The sequence below is a fragment of the Odontesthes bonariensis genome, chromosome 14, assembly GCF_027942865.1.
Source record: "Odontesthes bonariensis isolate fOdoBon6 chromosome 14, fOdoBon6.hap1, whole genome shotgun sequence".
Lineage (NCBI taxonomy): Eukaryota > Metazoa > Chordata > Actinopteri > Atheriniformes > Atherinopsidae > Odontesthes > Odontesthes bonariensis.
Window position 1 is genome coordinate 13,967,450 of NC_134519.1, and position 10,578 is coordinate 13,978,027.

A 10,578-nucleotide genomic window follows, 5' to 3' on the forward strand; every position below is an offset into this window, starting at 1 on the left:
TCCAATCCCAGTGGTGAAGCCACTGGTCCAGCTGTTTTCTTGTGGCTGACTGATTTGTACATTTTTCTCTGAGTGTTTTTTTATGTGATTTAATGTTGTGTTGTTTTAGGGTTTTTAAACTTAAACTTTAAATTTCTAATAAAGTTTGAAGTTTATTGACTTACAAATTTGTAATGTTTTAAAGGGAAACTTACTTTTTAATAATCTTGTTTCACATAATTGGCTTATATGGCCGAGAGCTGATCTTATTTGTAGATTTAACCGAGCAAAAGAGTGAGCTCTTCTTTAAGTTTAACCTTCGGTTGTTTTAAAATACATCAGTCAGCAGTATATATTCAATTGTTTGTATTAAAACCTGAAAAAATACCATAATAATCTCTGATAACTTTGACAATGTGAGGCACCAGCTCTAATAATAAAGCTGGATAACAGAAGGATCATTTCGTCTTCTTCTGAGTCTGACTAGATCAAGTGAAAACTATGAACGACACTTTTTGCACGTAGCTCAACTTTGGTAAACTTCAAAACCAAGCTGCGGCTGCGCCATCCTCCTGAGGATCATCCACTGTGGTGCACGTGGTGCTGCATCACTCCACTTTAAACGGATGAGACTTCGAAATGATAATGTGTCAATGGTATTATAAAAACAACAGTGTCAATAGTCTCATAAAGAGAAAAGAAAATAAGCTTCCCGCGCAAAATATACAAATATATAATCAAAATCTCGGACTGAGGCTTTGAGTCGCATCAGCCATTTGTAATAATAAATGAGACAGTGCCGCCTTGTGGAAAATGTTTCCAACTGTACAATTTTAAAATGCATCCTTTTCAGAGTTGTTGCATAGTGCTGGGATTTTTAACAGAAATTATCAGCTGATATCCGAAAACATTTACTGAGTGAGCTTCTGAAATCCATTAAAAGTTAAATTAATATGTTTTAAGTTTACTAGAATTATTTCTATCAAAATCACAAGACCTACTTTTACTGTCGTTTGTCTGATTAGTTAGACTAACGGGAGGGAACTAATTGGGAACTTATTGAACTAATGGTCTGAGTTTTCATTTGAACGTAAGAGAACTGGTAACACTGGGATGACTTCAGTTTACACCCATGCGTAAAGTTTACTTGGCAAACTTAGACTACTTATGTAACCAAAATTAACCACGGCAATGGATGGGTTAAATTTTCTTTCTAGAAGTTAGACTTTGAGGTCTGGGCTGAAAAAAGTAAATGAGGAGAAAGAGGCTTCAGCCCTCCTCTCTCCTCCAGCTGTAAGCGGTGGTATGTTGTCATATGTAAGAGTGAGAACTGAGAGCGCATCCTTGATTTACATCTGCTGTCTACAGAGCACCAACATTTGTCCACGTAGTTTATGCAATAATTACTGACCATCCGGGAGGATATTTTGAAATTTATTGTCATGGCAAGATGGTTACTTGTATTTTTGTACTTTTTTCAAGGATTGCCTTCCCTCATCTTTGGGCAGCAGCGGATAGCTGGCCCCTGGCGGCATCGCATTCAATGGGAGAACAACGGACAGGTTTACAGCTTACTTAGCACTGGACCAGAGTTTCAGGCCCCGGTTCGGTCCAGGAGCCACTCGAGGGTTTATGTGAACAGCAGGAGGGATGCCACCAGCAGCCATATACCAGGGGTGCACAGCAGAGTCAGACAGGCTGAGCCCAGACACTTTAGGACTGATCACAGTGTAGAGCCAGGATCTCCTGGCCCAGGGCGCGATGTTAGACAATATTTGATACTCAATGGCCGCGAGTCAGGGACCAGAGAGTCCACGCACGCAGAGCTTCAGCACATCAACGCCTCCTCGCCGGTGACTTCAACAGATTTCATAAGCAGAAGAGAAGTTGTGGATAATGTTGCACTACACACCAGAGGTGGGGAACCAGGGCCCGGTGCGCAAAACCAGCGTTTACGCGCGGTGCCAGAGGCGATGCCCGTCTCCGGGCAACCCGGGCAGACTGATTACTCCATTGTGGCACGTTCTTCAGCTCTAGAATCAGAGCCTGGGGCTCCTGCTCGGTTTCCTTCACGGAGAGCAGATGTTTCAAACGAGGCAACCGCTGATGGAGAGAACATGGTTAACGACGACCCTCGAAACCCATTTAAAAACCACAGGAATTCTGTATTCTACAACATGTATCCCACAAGAGGCAGGGCCCAAACGCAACGTCCTCCAGGCACAGGATTCATGACAAGATATTTCCAGAATGGTGAGTCAAGCAGCTTTTTCATATTAAATCATTTTGGCCAGATTAAAGCACATGTTCACAATGTTTTAAAACTGTGGCGAGTAGCCTATGTGGACACTGAAACCGCCTTTTATAAAGTTGTACACGATTCCACTTAAGTTTACAGCCCATTTTTATTGAGTCACGGTCCAAATTAACTCGAATGGCATCTAGATTAGCCTGAATAGCTCAATCTACTTATGTATAATATTAAAGGAGCAGTGTGTGCACTGTAAAAGTTAAGAAGTTAGTTATATGCAAACTCGTTGCCTCAAAAAACAAATATGTTTTGAGACTTGAGTGAGTACAGTTACTTCGAACAACCTAAATGTACAGAACTTTTATAAAATGTATAAATCTGAGTATGTTGAAATCACACAAGGAAGTACAAATTATTTCAAGCTATCAAGTCTAAGCATGTTCATCGTAACTCATAATCATTTTCACCTTCATTGCACAGGATGATGGATAGCTTACCCTTCTTAAATTGATTTCTGGTCAGCTTTACCATGTGAAATGTGACTGGCTTGTAGGCTTGCTGTGTGGCGGCTCCTTGTCTGTATCAGTTTAACTGGCCTCTTGTGGTGCACCAAAAACATAGTTTCCATGGTTGATATGGCTGGAAAAGTGAAGGCCTTTGTGAAAGTTGCCAGTTTTAATTTGAGAACAGTAACATGCACCTGATTAAATCAACTGAAAACCTTCCATTTTGTTCAATCATCATCAAATAAAATAAAGGTAAGATGTATTTTGTATGTCTTTGCCATGTTGCCTACACAGTAAAACGATGGTACAAGGAGCATTATCCATGATAGGTGGTCTATTTGAGAACCAAATAATGTTTTTCCTGTGTATTTGTTGAGAACCACTTTCATATGAGTGAAATGGCAGCACACCGAAACTATAAAAGACACTTGGCTGCGGCATGAAATGGAGGTAGAGATCATCACAAGTGACATCACCTGATTGCTTTATTTATTCAAATGCAGCAACAACAAATTATACAAGGAAACTAAATAAGTTTCTAAATCTCTAAAATTGTTTTATCAACGGTTGATCAATCAACACAATGCTGGGTAACTGTAATTAAAACTAAGCTATGAAACCAAGAGTAAAAGTAAAAAGTTGCATAAAATGAATGACCTCATTTATTGTCTTAAAATAGTAGCCAAGAGCATTATGGACTGACCCCCTCATCCCCATCATATTTTACATTCTGATCTTTTTTACATTTATTCAACTTAATTGCATTAATTTATTTAAGCTTTTTCCTACTCCAAAGTACATGTGACTTACTTAAAATGTGTATTAATAACAACTTAAAAAATCATTAAATTATGTCCATCAAATACCTTTTATTAAATCCATTGCTACAATTTATGGCGTAGGCTGACAGGGCTGCAAGATGGTGTGGTGCCTCACAGCCCGAAGCTTCCAGGTTGTTGTCCTCAAGCTTAAGTGGATTATCTTTTGGGTGATCTGGCTTTCTCTCAGAATTCAAAAACATTCAATTTGGCCCTGCAATGGACCAGAGACCTTGCCCTGCCTCTTGCATGCATAGCAGCCAGGAAAGGCTCCGGCCCCTATGATCCTGAATAGGATTAGGTGGGTATGGAAAATCGATGAACGGTTTAGTGGTGAAGTTGCAGATTTTAACCAACTGGAAGCTCTGTCTCATCTTCCCCTTCCAGGCATGTTGGAACTGGAAGCTGAAAAGTCGCTCAGAAAAAAACTTTGATTGTCCCTTTAATCTCCAACCGCAGGACTGCCAGACCTCGTGCCAGACCCATATGCCATCCAAGCAGGTGCTTATATCCAGCGCATGCAGATGTTTGCGCTCCGCTGTGCAGCTGAGGAAAACTGTCTGGCCAGGTAATCTGAGTTGCCAAAAGTGATTCAGTTGTTCACTGCACATGGTAGGCAGTAGGATCCAACACAGACAAACCCCTCACACCTTCATTCACACACAAGTATTTCCTTCGCTTTCACTCATTGAAGCTTAATTTTGGTTGGTTTCAAGCTATTTTAGGATTGCATTCAGTTATGTAAGTAGAAGTTGTCAACGTGTTGAAATAACTGTTTTGTTGATGGAGTTACAATAACTGTTTGATCTTACTATGGAGCTCTGATTTGCCAACATCATGTCCTGCCAAGATATAAATGTTCTGGGTTGGTTTTCCCAAAAGCATTAAGCTGAATGGAACAAACCATTTGCGCTCCGTTACTTTTAAGAAAACTAGAGCCAAGAGCTCAGACAGTAGCAATTTCCAGCACAGTTTATCCTTGTTTCCTCTGTAATCCATCCAAGGTCAGCTTATGCACCCACTGTGCGGGACATCGACTTCAGGGTCCTCTTGCGATTCCCACAGAAAGTGAAGAACCAAGGAACCTCTGACTTCCTCCCTGTCAAGCCCAGATATCAGTGGGACTGGCACAGCTGTCACCAGTGAGTTTACTCAGTGTAAAAGTGATAATAAAAAGACTTCACATTGTTTAAAAACACGTTGTTGGTATTTGTTCAGCTCCATTCAGATGTGATGAGCCAAGAAAATACCGGTGGTTGGTATTTTTTGGGCTCATTAGAGTGATGGCCATGAAAGCAAGTTTGTTTCTGTTTTATTCAAACTATTTTACCCCCTCAGGCATTACCACAGCATGGATGCCTTCAGTAACTATGACCTGCTGGACATTGCCACGGGGCGTAAAGTCGCTGAAGGGCACAAGGCCAGTTTCTGCCTGGAGGACACGGGCTGTGACCCTGGATTCAGACGACGCTATGCCTGCACATCCCATACACAGGTGAGTTGTTCAACTGTTTACCTGGTGCTCAAAGTCACTCCTCTGCTGATTCAGTCCAGTCAGGAAATATAAAATTCAAAACATATCATTTACTCAGGAGCTTGCAAGTTTTTTAGCTCTTTATTTGTTCTCCCTTTGGATTGAACAAACTAGACTTTACATCTGCTCTGATTTTTAAAGATATTCAAGTTTTAGGTGGATTTGTTGGTCAACATAATTCCACATGAAGCCTATGCAGGAAATGATTTTTAGTTCTCCTGCAACAGTAAATCGGTGTAACTCTTGAACATGCTTTCCTGGCCAATGGCAGAATACCGATCAAAAGTTTGGAAACACCAACCACCTTTTAAAATGAGTAAGTGTTTGACTGGGTAGTAGCTTCTCTGTCAAAAAGAAGTTAGTAACCTACCATAGGAAGCTATGTGCTGCACAGGCACTTTAGTTTTTTTTTTTTTTTTGCTAATCCTCCAGATCCACTTTCAGAGATGTTATTGTAACTGAAACTCTGGTGCATGCCACTGAAAAAAGAGAAACATCCTGAGAACATGGGAGTGTTTATTTATCTGTTGTCTGGGTTTTCTGATTCAGGCTTTGCACTTCTTAGTGTTGGTTTCCTATAACAACTTTGCTTCTCAGAGCTGTTTTTATAACTTACGCTCAAATTTTGGAGGTCCAGGATCACAGCTTTTTTAACAGCACTCTGTGGGTCGGGTTGTGTTTTCAAGGGGCTGAGCCCAGGATGTCATGACACCTATGCTGCCAACATCGACTGTCAGTGGATTGACATCACTGATGTACCTCCGGGAAACTACATTTTGAAGGTAACATTCAAAACATAAAACTTATGTTTATTCAAACATAAGTTTGTATCTTTTTACCTGCACAGTTATGTCTGCTGCACCAACCATATGGCAAAATCCTGTCTGTAGAGCTGCAAAGTTGTATTTATCTTTTTTCAGGTTATGGTAAATCCCAATTTCCATGTTCTGGAGTCAGACTTCACCAACAACATTGTGAGATGTGAAGTCATGTACACGGGAGTTTATGTTCAGACACGCAACTGTCGCACAACAAGGTGAGAGTTCCTGCAGGAAAATGAACACAGCATGAGCCTAAATTTCAGTTCAAGCATGTTGCACCCCTTAATAAGATCAACATAATATACTTTTGGTGAATGTAATGTTAAGAGGAATTAAGAGTTACTTGGTGTAGCTGAAAAAAAAAGGATGCCACAAAGCGGAAAAAGGACTATTCTCTGTTCCTGAAAACATTAGTTTATTTTAAAATTGTGAAAATTTGTCTGATGGCTGTTCAGAAATGTTGAATCAAGTGTGTTCTTTATGTACATGTTGTCTAATCTGAGTGTTTTGATCTATTTCTGTTTATTTTCAGGGCTTGAAATCTTCATTTTCTGTATAATTTTGAGGAGTTTTGCACCAAAACATCTCCCCCAGTACTGGATATCATCACATTAACAAAAAGTGCAGCTAGTAAAGTCTGTATTACAAGTGTTATTCCTGGTATTAAGTCTTAAGTTGCTTTAAATACAATATAAGTGATAGCCAAGTTTCTAAATTGAACAAGTGATATCATAAGAATTACTTGATCTTGTGTTTCTTCAAATGTGCCATGATTCATTAGAAACAATTAGCAAACATAAATACTAATAATGTCACTTTTTCTACTTCAATGTTGGTTAACTGCTTTAAATGTGTGGTTTGTTGCCGTTTTTTTGTATTGTTTTCTTGTTCATTGTTGTTACAGTTTTATTTCAAGAATGATATATTCTTTTTATTTTTAATGTTGTTAACAAATCTAATCATAGTAAAAACCCAACTGCAGTTTGGTCTGAAAACATTCACTACAGTGTGATACAGGTGAGATAAAGTAATTAAGTGTCTGGAAAGATGCCCATTTTTAGTCACTTCCACTTGAATCTTTCAAGCTAGGCTACATCGTTAGTAAAAAACAACTTAGTGAGTTTAATGAAAAATAGATTGTTAAAACAGTTTTGCATTGTAAATGTGAGCAAATGTTGCACAAACACGAGTAAATGATACAAACACATGTGGGTGTATATGGCAGTATGATGGTATATGTGCCGAGTCGTAAAAAAAGTGACATAGACACAAAAAAGAAAACTTTTTACTCATGCTGATTAACACAAAAGTCTAGCGCAACTTTCAAAGTAATGAATTTCAGTAGGACATCTGAGTTGTGTGTCCAATACATTTAAAGTGTTTCACTAAGAGGGTAGGAGTAAGCAGTCAGTTATCTGGTCTTACATGCAAGCCATGATGTTTCCTAATCATAACCATAACCATAAATTTTCTATTTAAAACAACAATTTATACTGTAATATAAATTTATACAGCAATATAAAACAGCAATGAAACATATTAATCCTAAAATGACAAATTGAGTAAAGTTACTGGTTGGGACAGGACAGTCGTTTGTGTGGCTCTGTCTGCCAACCTCTCCAACCTCCAAATGCAGACTTCGTAGCCTCTTGCATGTGATGCTGTAGTTGTTTCTTGACTGATTCACAAAAATGTGGTGTGACTGTGTTCCCGGATGGAGTATGGGAGCTATTTTCATGTCATGTAAAGTCGGGCTCATGATATGACTCATGATATTATTTCTTTCAGTTGAGCTCTCTGCAACATTAGAGGCACCAGGGTTTTTATATTCACATATTTGACTTTTATTGTAGAATTTGTTCATTGTTGGTCTTTTCATGTGAATGTTGATACAGGATATCATCTGACTTATCCTTTAACCTCTTGTTGGTTATGAAACTAAAATCTCATTTAATATTAAGTGGTGTAGGCAGTTTGTTGGGTAAGTTTTTAGGAAATTGTACTTGTGTGTTACTGACTGAATGTAGTTGTTAATACTGTTCAAACATTGTTGAAACATTTACTGCATTCTGTTTAGTAAATTGAATTTAAAGCAATACCATTTGAGGAGTTTTTCAGATATTTTTATTAACATAACTGTTTTTTGTAACAATAGGCAATGTTTAATTTCGTGAAAAGCCAGAACTTCCTCTTTTTCTGTTGATCTCTTAGGATTCTGATTTGTAAATTAATATTTGTGTTTTATTATTAAAACTCCAAGGACAATAAACGTATAGAGCAGATTGTTCATTATTGCCGCACACTGCAAGACAAAATGGTTTTTTGGCCTCCTTCTTCCTTCTGTGGCCTCAGAGACAAACAGGCCTGCAGGCAGATCTTTTGGCATGTTTGCTGACAGACCTCTGTGAAGACACAAGCTGCAGGATCTTATATATCCCTGCCACATCTACTGAAACACATCCTGAAAGCAATGAATGGAGGCCTTTTCTTGCTGTCCTCCTTGCTCTATGGTAAAAAAAAACAGGGTTTGCCAGCTGCTATAAAGGACTACTCCCTGGCTCAGAATTCATCACATTATGTCTTGAGTCAGACTCATGGAATCAACACGCAGTCTTTTTAATAACACTGGGATATTTTCTCTTCATTGGAGGATTGATGAACCCCAACAAAAATATCTGCAGCATGTGACTGGAAGATTTTTTTCCAAGGACAAATGTGTTTTTGCAGCAAGCGTTAGACAGTTTCACATACCAAATAAATGACAGACGAAATGAAAGACCTGGGTGGATCACATTCATTCTGTGGCGGGTAGTGCTTCGGCTGATTCAAAGATTTTACCTTCGAAAAAAAATCACTGCTTCAAACAAGTCTTAGGTGTTATGAGGCGGTTTTGAATGATGTACTGGAAAACACACCCCAGACAATGTATGCACTGTTAAATGCACAGGTGTTGGGTATTTATAAAATGAAACAGAGCTCTGTCTCAGCTTAAGAAAGCAGTGAATCAGGGAGATTAAGCTCAACTGAAAAGGTTTAGAAGTTGCCAAGGTGCGTCCCTGCCAGCATAGATTGTGTATATTATTGAAAATGTCTGGAAAATCCCCCCTACTCCCATTTAGTCGACTTCAATTTAGTCTGTCTAGAAGTTCTGAAGAAAATACGAACTAGCAATGACTTTTGTAGGAAAAGATATCTGTAGTGGAGGGTTAAAGTCTAGATCTCCTGTTAGAAAATATGTCCACTGCAACGCTAGGAGCTCTGCAAGATTGTACTTAACTTGTATAACAATACGTATCAGAGTCACCTTAACGGTTTAGCTTAAGTTTAGTCAGAGTGGAATATTTGCATTTTTCAAATGATGATTTGTGGTTGTTAAAACTTCTAGAAATATAACATGAAAGGGCAGAGATTGTCTCATATTTCTGATAAACTATTTAGCCTGAGAGCAGTTATCATCAAACGGTGAAAGAGAGAAAGCATCTAATTTGATATTTTGATAACCATGAATTTTGTTATGAAATTTTCAAAACTTTTGTGCTTCTCCATCAACATGTTGAGATTTTTCACCAGAAAATATCTCAGCATGTACAAAACTGGAGTGGCGTCAGGTGAAAGGTAAAGGGAACACCATTCAGTACTTATCAAGACATTTTGCTTAAACAACAACAATGTCAGTTCACTGCAGACATCAAAAAAAGTAAAGACTACCAGAGTCACTGAGTTTCATCCTTTGGACCACACAAAGGTTTTTTCTAAACTTTTATGGCAATTCATGGAATTACTGCTGAGATTTTTTTAGTGGAATGGTGAGCTTCCAATGTGTCATGTTCATACCGAAGTCGTTTTACAATCAAAACAATAACAGAAGAAATTCCCCCTTTCCAATTTCTCAAATCATACAAAATTGATTCCTGCCCTCATCTCCTTGAGTCTTAAGGCTCTAGCATGGTTGCCGCGTCTGCTAGCGCGAGCGGTGTTGATGACGTCATGAGTTCGTGCCCGCCATAGGACCCTATATAGTGGCGCAAGTCGTTGCGCGCCAGTAGTTGCAATTTTCTCCGTCACAGAGGTGGCGCTGCTACGTGAAGGTTACCTCTACTCTACAACCACGAAAGTGGAGAAGAAAACAATGCCGCTGTCAAGAGCAAGAATACTGTAATTAATGATACTGCTGCAGTTTTCGGATCATTTTAATTTTTTAATTCAGTTAATAGAGGTGAAGGTTTGAAGCCCCCGGCATCAACACAGTCTCTGCCCTCTTCTTTGCCTTCACGTATCTGTCCCGTAGCTTCCTCCACACATTCTTACAGAACTCTCCCTCTTTCCCCAAAGTTCTGCCAATCTCTGTGCACCAGTTTGGGGAGTTTACGTGCTCCCTGTGTTGTTTCACTGCAGTTTCGTACAGCTGCCTGTACAAACGCACCTCCTCACTGAGCCTGGTCTCACATCGGTCCATCCGGTTCGTTGTGCTCGGCGCCGCCAAGTTACAAAAATCGACTGGTGCACGACAACGCGCTGCGCCGTCTTTTCAAGGGAAGCGCCAAACGTCATTTTGACGTCACGGTGCGACACCGCCGTGACAGACGCGGCAACCATGCTACCACCTTTAGTTCCTCCCACCAGAGATGTGAGCAGTGGGGTCGAGGTGACGTGCTTTTAACCAAATCAG

General features: G+C 39.5%; 1 protein-coding gene across 1 annotated transcript; it reads left to right on the forward strand.

The window, feature by feature from the left end:
- The first annotated feature begins 248 nt into the window (after nucleotides 1-248).
- On the forward strand, nucleotides 249-8,685 carry LOC142398813 (protein-lysine 6-oxidase-like). Its single transcript, XM_075483011.1, has 7 exons — nucleotides 249-2,232; nucleotides 4,014-4,122; nucleotides 4,559-4,696; nucleotides 4,893-5,049; nucleotides 5,775-5,870; nucleotides 6,009-6,124; nucleotides 6,442-8,685. The coding sequence occupies exons 1-7, from the start codon at nucleotides 1,422-1,424 to the stop codon at nucleotides 6,446-6,448; spliced, it is 1,434 nt and encodes a 477-aa protein (XP_075339126.1). The 5' UTR covers nucleotides 249-1,421; the 3' UTR covers nucleotides 6,449-8,685.
- The last annotated feature ends 1,893 nt before the right edge of the window (nucleotides 8,686-10,578 follow it).